At 36.7% G+C, this 14,690-nt stretch overlaps 1 protein-coding gene across 1 annotated transcript; it reads right to left on the bottom strand.

Moving 5' to 3' along the window:
- Positions 1-259: 259 nt before the first annotated feature.
- Positions 260-14,155, bottom strand: LOC131843916 (serine/threonine-protein kinase mTOR). The gene is made up of 10 exons (XM_059192700.1): positions 13,936-14,155; positions 12,362-13,159; positions 9,696-12,280; positions 9,129-9,259; positions 8,559-8,844; positions 6,256-8,142; positions 2,941-3,156; positions 1,762-2,127; positions 1,232-1,546; positions 260-903 (listed from the first exon to the last, which is right to left on the bottom strand). Exons 1-10 carry the CDS (start codon positions 14,153-14,155, stop codon positions 394-396), a joined length of 7,314 nt encoding a protein of 2,437 aa, XP_059048683.1. The 3' UTR covers positions 260-393.
- Positions 14,156-14,690: the final 535 nt, after the last annotated feature.

The following is a 14,690-nucleotide window of genomic DNA, read 5'->3' as shown; positions in this document are numbered from 1 at the left end:
TAATTTTATACAGCTAGATATTAAATGTGGCAGTAATGTGTTACTCTATTGTCAGTTGTAGATTCAAATTCTGTTATACGTTTTACAAAACTAAGCCGAGGCACTTACCAGAGGTTTTTTACCGTGCGGAAAATAAGATGTAATATTTTTGTTTTTTAATGACATTCTAACCATTGATGTAATAAAGAAACTTTATAAATGTTCATTTCTTTGGTAGATCGAAATAAATTTAGAATAAAAATTGAAAAAGTAGTAATGTAATTCAAAACCTCCATATTTATAATGTTACAAAAGGTGTAAAATTACATAGACTACAGTCTGTAGTCTATTATATCAACTATACAATTACATACTATGACTACACATGCATATGCATTAAAGCAAGATTCGAAATTACCAAAACGGACACCACCCAACATAACACTGGCACAGATTTTCATTGCTCGTCGCCTGCTGAATTAGAAGGTCAACTTGCTTTTGTACTGTGACAATTTCGTCGATGTGGGGGAAGTCGCGGCCGGTGAGTTTGTCCCGCACTCGGTTGACGATGGCCAGCGCTCGCTTGTTGAGGTTGGTCTCGGCTGGGGGGTCGGGGGGCTCGAGCGTGTCGAGTGGGGGCGCGTGGGTCGCGAGGGGTCCGAGGGGGGCGAGGGGGGCCAGGGGGACGAGCTCGCTGGCTGCGGGGGCGGACGGGCGGCCGCGGCTGGGGGGCGAGGCGGCGTCCGACGACGAGCACACGTCGGCGTCAGCGCGCGATCTTCGCACGGCGTCTATCAGCCGCCAGTTGAGCAGAGGGTCGTACACGAACGCCTCTAACACGGCCATCACGCTGTCCTTGTGTCGGTGGAGTACTTCCATCACCGACTCGCATGTACGCCGATATGTTCCTTCGATGCCCGTTACCTGAGAACATTTAAATGTCGTATACATTATAGAAAGTTTAGATGAGTAACATAATGTTCTACTACCCGAGCCAAGTCGGGGCGGATCGCTAGTCGCTAGTGTACATAAAAGACAGACACCTAAATAACAGAAATGTGTGTTATGGTTTTGTTTTCTCCTAGTAGTTTACTGTAATGGACTTTCTTAGTTAAAAAAGGCAAATTTGATTGAATGAACCGGTTTTTTTATTCTCAATTAGTCGATGATTTAGACGTTTGTAACAGCGTTGAAATACCGGAAGCCCAATTTACATAAAATGTATGATTGTTAAAGTGTATGATCGACTTACCTCCATAGCATTAATAAGCATTCTTGTAAGTCTAAATGGTATTTTCTCTGGAAATTTATCTCTAGTTACAGCCACTTCGAAACAGTCTCCGAAGTCAATATGCAAGAATTTCCCGGTGACTCTGTCCAGCATGATGTTGGAGGGGTGCCTATCTCCGAGGCCCAGGATGTAGCCTACCATGCTCATAACGGCCAACGAGCGAGTGTAGTTTGTACGCCGCTCAAACCAAACCTCAGATGATGGACTTTTGAGCCATAGCAACTTGGCTAAATCGTCGCCGGCCGTGTGTTCTAGAGCGTGTTCGAAGACTTCCACCTATATTGGATATTTACTACATTTTTAAAACAAATTTGGCATCGATAAGAAATTTGCAAGCAACATGTAATAATCGATATTTATAAAAACTTTCCAAGTTTTGAAAATACATACAGATACATATTATACAGATATAATTAAAGCTCTATGGGTAGTTGGAATTTATAGGCTCCTATATAAAAATGATGGAATATTAGTTATATCGATCTACATACCTTTTGCATTAACATCAATCTATCCAAATCCGAAGCCATTCGCTGCATGATTCTATGTTCTATATTTAGCAAACATTTCCTCTTTTCCCTATAATCCCTTATTAGGGAATGCAACGTGTCACAGTGTGGCACCCATCCAATGAGGCCAGAGTTGGTAGAGAGTGGTATAACGGCGTATCGTTGTATGGCAAGATCGCGGCGGAAGGTGTCTGGGTCGGCCTGCAGTAGAGTGTTCACAAGTCCGAATAACTGCATCACCCGTTCGTCCTGACGGAGGTCCTCGTGACCCTTCAGTAGAAACATGTAGTCTTTACCATTCGAGCCGCGAATACACAGTCGGCGGGGACGTTGTTTTGATGTTATCACCTATGATTACAATTATTATTATTAATAGAATAATATAAAATATAAAATTTTTAAACATTGTCTTTAGTATATTAACACATTTTTATATAGTTAAACAAGTTTTAACGCGAATAATTTTATGATAAATAATATTCCAGTTACTTCTTTCCAGCTAGCTCGTGACCACGACTAGTGCAACCTAGTCAAAACGTCGAGAGAGTTCATTTATTAACACTGAACTGAACACTTATTCGTGTTAAAGTACGTTTAACTATATTATTAATCAAAAGACATGTTAAAAGTATGGAAATAATTATGAACAATGATATAGAAGTAGTTACCTAGCCCTAGCCTACTTAAAGTTTAAAAATTATACTATGACTAGAGGACCTATCGGAAGCATTGTATGTATTAAAATATTGAGTGATTCATCGTCAGTCAGTCTTTTGACTACAACCACCTTATCTTACTAATATTATAAACGCGAAAGTTTGTGACTATAGATGGATAAATGTTTGTTTGTTTGTTACTCTTTTGGGTAAAAACTATTGAATGGATATCAACGAAACTTTACAATAATATAGCTTATACATCAGAATAATACTAAGGCTCATATATCTCACTCGGGTGACACAGCGGGCACAGCTACATTCATATAAAAAAAGTGTGTAAATGGCTGTATAGACTATAATAAAATAGAAAATATTAATTCATAGAAAATTTAATTTAAGGCATTTTGAATAATCATTATATATTTTTTAATCTACCGCTCATTCGGAAGCTGTCTCATTACAAGAAGAATGAACAAGATAGTTGCGTGAAGTGCGTTAGTACCTGCAGGCTGCTCTGTATGTGCGCGATGCGGATGAGGTCCTGGTCGGGCACGTAGGAGCCGGGCACCGCCAGCTCCAGATCGCGGCAGCCCAGCAGCCGCGGGCTCACGTACTGCAGCTCCAGTGACGTCAGCTGCGGCAGCTGCCGGCTGATGCGCCGGAACACGTGGTAGTACAGGTCCCACGCCTGCGTCAGGTCCCGCACAGAGCCCGACTCCTGCGCCCAACACCACCCATGGTACATGGCAAACAAACACATCGTATAATGCTGCATGTCGAAAGTTTCTTAGAGCCAGAAAAAACACAAGAGGGAACAAATATTACCTACAAAATTATAGCTGCAAAATCATTTGTTATTTAGATTAATTATTGTCAAAAATCCTTACTAATATTATAAAAGCGAAAGTAACTCTGTCTGTCGCGCTATCACGCCAAAACTACTGAACCGATTTGGTACGCAGATAGTCTAAACTCCGAGGAAGGACATAGGCTACTTTTTAAGGCGAAAAAAGGATTGTAAGGGGTTGAAAATGGAAATGCAAGGTTATCTTTATGCGGTTGAATTCATATAAAGGCGTTGTACATATGTCATTTGTATAAGCAGCGCGCATGCGTATTTGCGCGCGCAACTGATTATTGTCAATCCGTTGTCTCCTTATAAATTTAAATATATTGACTATTATTTATGCTCTGCAATTTTATTTCATAAATACATAAATATAATCCTGTACGTATAACTATTATTAGATATATATATATATATATATATATATATATATATATATATATATATATATATATAAATAAACACCTCTTTGGGCAAAAGGTGGAATCAGCAAGTGTGTAGGTTGTGGCGTGATCAACAAAGTGCCCAGACCGTTACAAACAATTTAATAATAAGTTAATAGTTTAATAAGTACGTACGTAATATTATCACATGGTAACAGCACGTATTATGGCAAAAATAAACATCGGCTGATTTGAAAAGATTTATTATAGTAATAATAGTAATCTCAACAATTCACACAGCTTCATCTAGACCAAAGTTAAGCTAGCTGAAGATTATGTTAAACTGATATAAATACAAAGATTTTTTTTCGTAAATACATATATATATATTTTTTACAAACAATCATACTCATAATACAAATGTTTGCAGCGTGCGAGGAATCGAACCCTCGACCACCAAGCAGGAATCAAAGCAGTGTGCTATATATATATATATATATATATATATATATATATATCATCAATAAAAAAACACGTAGGTATCTCTAATATATTATACACTAGCTGTTCCCGCGACTTCGTCCACGTGGTTTTTAACTTCATTTTTCTAAAATAAAAGTAGCCTAAGTTACTCCTTATTACATCAGCTACCTGCCAAAAAAAGTCCCGTCAAAATCGGTCCAGCCATTTCAGAGATTAGCCGGAACAAACAGACAGACAGACAGACAGACTAAAATTATAAAAATAGTTATTTTGGTATATGTACCTTATATATATTCATATGCATGTAGTAAAAAACGGTTTTTTCAATATTACAAACAGACACTCCAATTTTTATTAAATGTATAGATGTATAGATTATTATTTATTTATTTATTTATTTATTCATCCAAAATAATACAAATTGTGTAGGATAACGTAATAGTAACATTACATTAAAATTTTGTCAATAACATAATAGCAACTTAAACATTAAATCTCGGTATATCTATAGACTAGCTGGCCCCAGCGACTTCGTCCGCGTGAAATTTTATTTTATTTTTCTAAAATAACAGTAGCGTAAGTTACTCCTTATTACATCAGCTACTTGCCAAAAAAAGTCCCATCAAAATCGGTCCAGCTATTTCAGAGATTAGCCGGAACAAACAGACAGACAGACAGACTGTACTATGCTATACTATGTATTGATTGATATACCTAAAATAAGTATAATATCTGAGGTTTGAACAAAAACTAAAGGGTATTTATTTTGAAAAAGTATTTTGAAAATACCTATTTTGCTTTTAGTGTTATAGTACTTTAACTGTTATGTTTTAAGTAACAATGTTTAATTATACTGCATTATCGTGCAAAAAATTTAGCTGTTTCATTATTTTTTAGTTCAATTAGTGGTCTACCTAAGTCTTGGGCTAAGGGGGGGAGAGTCGACCCCCCATGACTCCCAAGACCTCCATGACGCTCCCCCCTGGATCCGCCGTTACGTCTTCTCTTCATTCGCTCAGTAACGTTGTTACAAAAGGAAAAATTCCCGTCCAAAAAATAACAAGTATTGAGGTTTGATCTGGAGTCACGTTACTCCAGACTGATTTCTATATATATTTAGATTAGGTAGACTATTATTTTTGAAATACTAGCTAGACATTATTAAGTTACTGTAGCCATAATGTAGTAGCCCAAACGTGCCAATGAGGAAGCCCTTGGCAAATGCTGCACCCTGATTGGCCCGTTTGAATTGGATCAAGAACTTCGTATGCCAAAAAGGTGGATTTGTATAAAATCGTGTATAAGTCGCTTAATTATTATTATTACTCGTCGTGACAGTTGTGGCTCAAAACGGATCAACATTTATATATGGTCATCTGGCATTAGATCAACAAGTGAAAAAGGATCAACAAAAAACTACCTATACGGCACGTCTGAGCCACAAAGTGCCCAAGGGGATATTTATATATATATATATATATATATCAACAATATGTCCTTGGAGGAAACAACGCCTACCGTTCCATCCGAGCTATTCAGGGTGGGAATACATGTTCCTCCCTTCTGGTCAGAAGAGTCAGATATATAGTTCGCACAAATAGGGATAGTTTGCAATTTTAAATATAACATCTATTATTTTGATTTAAAAAAAAATATATCGTTAATGAAAGAAGAGAGCTTGTTTTATAATGTAAAATATAATTAGTAAAATTCCTATCTTCTCGTCCGTCTTTTTCTGGCGTATTTGTTCCGTCTGTGCTATTCACGGCCTTATAAGCGGCTAGCAATAAGTCCTGTCGAAAGAAGCCGCAACAATAGATTTTGATGTTTTTCAGTTTTATCTCTATACTTTTTTGTTTATTAAACTACGCGCGAATTCGTCTACACTATTTTACCATATTAAAAATCATCGCCAAAATATTTTCAAAATCCGTTCAGTGGATCCAGAGATTATCTCCTATAACAAGCTTAAAATTTTCACAATATTAGTATGGATATCTAATATATTATAATAAAATTACAATGCTTAAACATACATAATACTAAAGATATTGACTTTACATACTCTGAGAATTTTAAGACCTTTAATAAAAAAAAAACATACCTTGAATCGGTTGCACCATTCTTGAGCATCGCTCAGATCTCTCCCGTAAGCCTGACTGAACGACACCTCTTTTAGTGTCTGCGGGCCTCTTTCTAGCATCGCATGTAGAGGTTCCAAAGTTTTGAACATCGCCTTCACATCACGCTCACTGAAGTACAATCTGGAAGCTTCCTCTAATGCCTCGTGCCACTGTTCATGCCACAATATGGCTACTCTGATTAATTCTTCTGATATCATAGCTGCCTGGTTGACTAGTTTACTTGAATGAGTGCACATTGACTTTAAAACCTGGTTAGCTGCATTCTTTCGAGCCACAAAAGATGATTTTGAAGCTACAGTTAATGGATAGACAAGTGCTTGAGGATGCGATTTACCTATATCTATCAACAAGGAGTGAATCAACTTTCCTACTAAAGCCCTGGGAGTGTCAATTCTAGCTATTAATTGCGGTATAACTTGCAGCCAAACATTAATTTCGATTGTCCTAATACCCTCTACAAGTGCTTCATGTACAGCAGAGTAGTGACCATAATCGAACCACAATGTCAATAATCTTAATGTATCTTGAAGGGAACTTCCATGAGAAAGATTAATCGACTTGAAGAAACCTTCAACTGCTGGAACTGTGTGCTGTTGAATACATTCTGGAGTTGGTTTCTTTTCAGCTTGGTTTGCATTGTCGCTATTTGTCTCTTGATGTTTGTAAAACAAAACAGTTTCAAAGTTCATGTAGGCCCATGCATGCCATGCTTTATACCAATCAGGTGCCAATTCTGTAGCCGACGCATAGTTGCGTAGGATTTGTGGTATTGATTGTATATTGATTCCGAGTAGAGATTCACACCATGATCCCAATTTCAAATGGCAACGTGCAACTAACCGACGTTCAGCTTCACTATAATCCATGGGGTTTACATACCTCTGTAGCTGATCATAAGCCAATTGTCTATCGCCTGCTGCCCATAAATGTTTTGCGTATGCAAGAGTTAATCTTGGCTCATGAGTTGGAAGAGGTTGATCCCTATTTTGACTTGGATCAATTCCTAATAACATAACTAACGTACTGTGAGCTTGTCCTGGAGCACCACTTTTTCGGCAAAGTGAAGCAAATTTGAGCCAAGTTGTCATGTCCTCTTGAGGTGTTAATACCAAACCTCGTACCTGAAGTATTTTACGCCAATCTTCAACCAATCGTTGTCCACCCTGGAGTCTAGTCCACCAAGCTTGACGAATAGACTCTCTTCGTTCACTTACTAATTTATATGTAATAACTTCTTCTAATTCTGCTAAAAGTTGAGCATTGACTAACGCTCCGTAAGCCCTTTGGTAACTTTCTCCAGCCACGGCGGTCAATTCGGAATCCAGTAAAGTTCGAGCTTGATCTATGAATTGCTTGGACACATCAAACTCGCCATTATGAATACTGAGAACAGCTCTAAAAAAGGCGCCGTCTTGTGTATTCTCTGGCAAAAAGTTTACATATTTAGACATTGATTCCCATTCTTTAAGACCCCAAGCAGCAGCTGCCGCTAGTCTTGCCGTTTTAAATTTCTCATCATTATTCAAGTTTGGCCAACGTTCGGATACTGTATCATATAACTTAATCCATTCACCTAGAGATTCGTAGCAGCGTAATTCCCCAAGGTATGCGTCCATGTTATTAGGTTCAATAGACAGCTTTTCGCCGTAAAGATTAAGAGCTTTTTCCCAGTTATGTAATTTCTCGTACCATCGTATTTGTACTTTTAAATCGGCGTCTCCCGCTTCACGTTGAGCCATTACTCTTTCAAGCAAACCTTCCGCAGCTTCTTTCTGCTGTAACTTGTTATTTATATGAATAAGCGCTTCCACGACTTGCGACGTTGCGCCGTTTCGAAATTCTTCTTCCTGTAAAGTTAGAATGGTAATAAGTAATGTGTTATAATCAATTATTATAATGACATGATAGTATGTAATAACTCCATCATATTATTTGTTGATAGAAAAAACCGACACAGTATGCTAAGGTCCAAATGTTTGTTCAAATTCAGAAAGCCTGCTCATTTGAATACTTTGTTTTTATAGATGATAATGGAAAGGTGTACCCGCTTACGTTAACGGTATTCCTTTATAAGGCCAGAATTTATCATGATGGTTTCAAGTGGGAATCGCGTAGATGTCAATCTGACATTGTACATTGCTAGCAATGGGGTTATTCCTTCACATAATTAAGAATCCCCTTCCACCCCTAATTTGCGTGTCGATACGTATCTCTTACACCAGCTTCAAAAACTAACGAAGCAGTGGCATAATAGAGCGAATACCTTGTAGTGGAGAGCCTTGGCGTAGGCCCTGCAGTGCATGGCCCTCTCGCCGAGCAGGTGCGCGGAGATGGGCAGCGCGCCGGCGTCGCAGTGCTCCATGAACTCCGCGAGGTTGAGCACGGCGTGCGCCAGCTCGGGCGCGTCGGGCGCCGTCAGCGCCTGCTGCAGCGCGGCCGCCAGCTCGCCGCGGCTGCCCTCCTCCAGCTCGCTCCAGCACGACACGAACGCCGCGTTGAACAGGTCGCGCACCAGCTGCGAGTAGTTGTGCGCCAGCGCCAAGCACGCCCTGCTCGGGGCGTCGACCGATTCTATGTATCTTACTTCTTACTAATATTGTAAAATCGAAAGTTTGTATGTGTGGATGGATGTTCCTTACTCTTTCGAGCAATTCTTATAAAAAAAAAATGTTTGGTAAAATAGAATAACGTGTGTACAAAAATTTTAGATGTCATAACTTTAGATGGCCTAGGATGTAGTCTTAGCCCTGAAAAAGACTACATCCTGAGACACATAGGTTATATTCAATGTAAAATAAAAACCTAATGACAACAATATGAACTGATTAATTACCTGAGTGCCGGACTATGCGACTCTGTGAGCAAGCCGATACTGAACCGACGTAGCCACTCAAGCCAGTCATCCTTGGAGACCCGGCTGCTAACAGTCCAAGCCAACTTTAAGTTGTGAGCGTTGACGCACAACTTCCGTATTGATTGCGTGGAATCGCATTGACCGTATCGAGTCTGTGATAAAAATAATTTTGTATGAAAGTATAAAAAATTTTTGGGTTGTAGATATGTAGTTTTTGATGGTTAATCATAAAAATATGTAATTTTTTTTTGTCATAATTAAAAAAATATTCGGTGTGGACCACCCTTTCCACTTAGGGGTATGAAATAGTTTACTTCCTATTCTCAGACCTACTGAATAACAAAACACAAATATTTCATAAGAATCGGTTAAGCCATTTCAGAGAAGCGACAAACACTGTGATACGAGAATTTTATATATTAGATTAGATACATATTTTTTTATCTTTCTGCCATATCTCCAATAATAATGATAATAAAGTATAAAAAACTTTAGAAGTTGGTCACAGGTATACCTATAATTGAGGCAATAAGATATAAAATTTACCTCCTGATTATTGTTCCTTGGTTTTCTTCTGCTGCTTTGTAAGAATTCGTCAAGTGCAAGTGTTTGACTTGATTGCAATTTAGTCAATATTTGTTCATATTTCGGATATTGTATTCGATGCTTTATAATTACTTTCTGCACTAGTGGTATAAAGTCATTATATTTGCGGCCTAGTTGTACAATCAGAGCACATAAAGTATCCATAGCCGTAACTCTTAAAGATGGACAGGTGTCTAAACTTCTCACCAGAGGATGAATTATTCTAGAGACTAACTCACTATAATTCAGTGAATCAGACAAATAGTCCACTGTTTCCATAGCAACTTTTGCTACACTGATAGGACAGTCAGTAGCGTCAAACAATTTGACTATTGATGGTATAACTAAATGCATATAATCATCCAAATTGTCTTCAAATTTTTGCAAAGCAAATAGTAGCTTTTCTGTAACAAACCTGTCTTTGCTGGTATCGTGAGCGAGAACACGTAATATTTGCGGCATCAACTGGGGTAAATACACTTTGAATTCTGAACCCAATGCTATAGCAATATGTTCCACTAACAGTATCAGTGTATGCTGCAAAGGGCTGTTTGGTGTCCAGAATTCCTTTATAAGATCAAAGATTTTATCAAGGTAGTTACGTATATGTTGTTTCACAATTGCAATCAATTTCGCCAGTTGAGTAAAAAGGAATTCACGGAAACTGTTACTGTCTGTGGCCCGAGCAACATAGAGTAAACTTGGTGTTACCCGCGATATATAAGGCACACACTTGATACCAAGAGACTGAAATATAACAGTGACAGCTTGAACAACACTGGTGTGATGCTGTTGTAGAGTAGGATCTCGCAATATACGCATAAGTGTCGATATAACTATCGCTGGATAATATTCATCTAGCACAGGCGACGACATATTGACTAGCATTTCACTTGTAGTCATATCAAAATTATTCTCCTCAGCTTTACTGTCAGCTACTGGTACTAAGCTTGAGTCTGGTTGTCCATCAATTCTTAATCCTCTTGTCATTTTATGCTTATAGGGATCTAAAGCCCCTAGGAGACCCAAGACACGTATGGTCTCACGTCTATCCTTAGGTTGTTGTTCAGTTTTCAAGAAATTCAATAGCACATCCATTAGATTGGGAAACTCTGTATAAGGGGTGACAACATATCCTGTAGCGCTTATAAGCTGACCAAATGCCCAAAGTGCTACACTTCTTTTATCTGTGGCACTGGCATCAGATAACAGTTCTAGAAGAATTGTAAGAAGCTCAGGCAAACATTTTTTAAGACCAGTATTATCTCCATGAACATCGGCCAAATCACCTACTGCTTTTAAAACACTGATGACCACTCCAGGATTGGAATCTGATTCTTTTAGTTTTGGAACCAATACATTTAGTATTGTTTCCATATAAGGTTTGACTAACTTAGGAGCATGTAATATAAGATTATCTAACATTCTGGCAGCCTGTTCTTTATTCCTGCTCATTCCTGAGTGTTCTAATTCTGTCAAAAATTGTATCAGAGTTTTTCTTAACCCAGGCATTACATATGCAGGATTCACAGTACTAAGACGTCCAACAGTACAGATGGCAAGTTCGCGAATTTCAAGGTGCTCATCATTCATAGCAATAAATAAAAAGCTTAAATTTTCAATTTGAGCTAAATGTGTATCAAATATATCATAAAGGGATTCTAAGACCCAGTAGCGAACTTCATAATCAGGATCAGTTACAGCAACTACTAGCAATTTCCCTATAACCTCAGCAGTTAACATGGTAAGAGTTCTTGATGGAGTTTTCTTGGTTCTAACTGTAGCATCAGCCAATAATTTTGCAGCAGTTTTAACTGCTTCTAGTCTTATCTCTTGATGTTCACTTTGAAGAAAATGATCTGCACAACGTCTAACAAACATAAGTAAGCTGTGTTCACCTTCAAATTGGAATGTTTCTAGGGTTTGCAATGCCAGCACAATACTTGCAGTATCTTGTGGCTCAATCACAATATTCATGTTACTCATTTGTTGCTCTAAACTTCTAGGAACACCAGGATGCAAGAATGGTTTGTTTCTCAATACTAGTGACAACATGTTCAAAAGTCCTTCCGATATTTCTTGTCTTAGTGATGGTAGATTTTGGCTCAATTCATTGAGACATACAGTTAAGAATGGACTCAAGCCAGTGGCAAACATAGCATCTAACAGTTCTCGAATATCAGTCACTACAAGATCTTTGACAGCACTTCCTAAGAGAGTGATACAAGCAAAAATAGATGGGTCCACCCACATTCTTTTTTTGCTTTGGATGTCCCTTACAGGCAATGCTTGTTTTATAACTTCCATAATTTTAGGTATGTAGTTTTGGATATCATTTCCGATTGCTGCTGCTATAAGTCCCAATGTGGTAAATGCCATGTTTTTATCTTTTTCTCGACCACGTAATGACGAAAGTAAGTAGTGCATAGTGATTCCTAAATATTTTTTACAAAAATATTCTTTATTGAAAGCTGCAAGTCTTGGAATAATGATAAGTAATATTTGGGGGACCCCTTGTATTTTTAGCATGCGGTTCATCATAACATCTGAAATATTAAATAAATTAAACTATAACATGATACAAAAGTATAATAAATAAATATTTGTAAGTATTGTTTTGATATTACCTTGACATATTCTTTCAAATTTTTCAGTTAAGAGTCTGTGGCATACTTCTGATTCATAAATAGGAACAGGATATTGGATGTTTTCTGTTTTAAACCCATCACATAAATATCCTCTTTTCACTGATGGACTATGAAGTTTACTGCTGATGAATATAATATCATCAGAGACAGTTATATCCTTCTGTGTATCTAAACTTCTCATAAGATATGTATACTTTTTTTCCCAAGTAGTATTTGAGCATCGCAGAAGTTCATTTAAAATAAGTAGACCACCATGAACTCTGTCTTCCCGGGTAATCCCTTTTTCTTTTAATGGAATATCTTCAAATGATGCCATAGCATCTTCATAGCACTGCATGTACCATTGAGGTTTAGCAGTTGATTGTTTAGCTGTTTCTCTTTGTGCAGTAACAACAAGACCAGCTCTTAGGGCTTTAGCAGCTGCTTCTCTTATTTGGGGTTTTGGGTCTTTTAATGCAACCAGTATATGATCAAAAAAACCAGAAACTTGTTGATAAAAGTATGTGGGGACAGCAATAGCAAGTTCCTTAAGTAGCAACACAGCTGAATGGCGTCTACCTTCATTTCGTTCTTCTGATAACCATTCAAATGCCCTCTTAACCTCAAATTCTACATATTCAGCCCTCTTTACACCAGATACAATAGCAAGGCGGCCAACAGTCTTAGCTGCTAATTCCATAACACCCACATCAGATGATGGGAGTAGATTTCTCAGATAGTTGGCAAATCTAGTTATTCTTGTTTTTGTTGTATCACAGTCACCTCCAATAAGACAAACTGTAAAATAAATTTTACTTAATTGCAGATAAATATTTTCATCATAAATCTATAATCATCATCATCATAAAATCTATAATATCACTTGCATATTAAAATATGAAAACATATTTTAATATTTAAGTGATAAGGTAGAGTTTAAATTTTTAATAAGAAAACATGCTTATAATAAAATAATGAATATTAATCATAATAAATAAGATACAGTAAATTCCAGACTTATAAACTACAGTACTTATATATTGCAATTTAACTATTTCATTTTCAGTGTATTCTCTTTCCTTCAAATAAAGAAACCAGTTCAAGTTAATAGGTTCAATAGTTAAAGTATGAGTATAATATGATTTAGCTTTTTTACTTAAAAAGCTTTTCATATGCTATTTTTTAAACATTACAAATTGTCTATGTTTTTAGAATGTTGTTAAACAGTAGGGACAACAGTTTCAACTTTACCATACAATATTATTTTCCATGACAATTTAATATTATTTCATGTTACAAATTATTTCATACCTTAGCCTATATCCTGCTAATTGGATAGGTTGAGTTGTGTGTAAGTCAATTTTCAATCTCTTAAAGTAGCAAGAAGTTAAAAACAAAATCAATGAACAATAAATATTACTTATTTGTATAATATTAGAAAAGATTACAGTAATTTTACAGCATCTTGGTTAACTACATGAAAAACGGCAAAATACAGAAACATAATGCGCTGGATCCTAAGGATTCACGTACAAACCCACCAACAGTAAAGATAATTAATAATTTTGACATACCAATTGCTAACACTCCTCCTTTCTTTTCATGGACATCATTGCTGGATACCATTTCAAAAATTTGATGGTTAAATTCATCGAGGAACTGGGTAAGTTCTTCTTGAGGTACCTCTCGTAGTTCGGTCTTTGCATAATGATATAATTCACGGGCAGTTTTTATTTGTGCATCTACATTTCGTGATTTCAGACCAGCCACAAATTGAGCTACTTGATTAGACATTTTCAACTTTTTTTCATTACATCGAGATGTCTAATAACGTGATAAACGATGCTTCATATTGTAGGTTTGTTTTTTAATCTATTTGTTTGGTGCGCAAAATTTTATTTTCACACAATTTAATTAGATATCAATAAAACAAATAGAATTTATTGGGCGAAGACGAATAACAGTCCCTTAATTTGTTGGTTATCTGATTTGTTTGATAGCAAATTAATTGAGTAAAAACTAAAAATATTTATTAATATTTTGTTGACTTGACCACCACAGAGCAGGTAGATTTGACACTAGAGACGTCATTACAATCGTGTTGAAAAATCTGTCAATTACTATAGAGAACACATTTTTATAAACTATTGTATTAATCCATGTTTTAATTAAAAACCGGTTAACTGAATAAAAACATTGATTCAGAGGCTCAAAAATTACGAATGCTAAATTAAAAAAATAATGATAATTCGATTTATTTTATACAAACATACACTAATGATATGAAATATAATACATAATATTTGATATTCTTGTATAGAAGTTTGCT

This window comes from Achroia grisella, unplaced genomic scaffold, assembly GCF_030625045.1.
Source record: "Achroia grisella isolate CSIRO2021 unplaced genomic scaffold, CSIRO_AGI_Agris_v1 utg359, whole genome shotgun sequence".
NCBI lineage: Eukaryota > Metazoa > Arthropoda > Insecta > Lepidoptera > Pyralidae > Achroia > Achroia grisella.
Note: the sequence above shows the minus strand (reverse complement) of the source record. Positions and strands in the feature narration are given on the sequence as shown.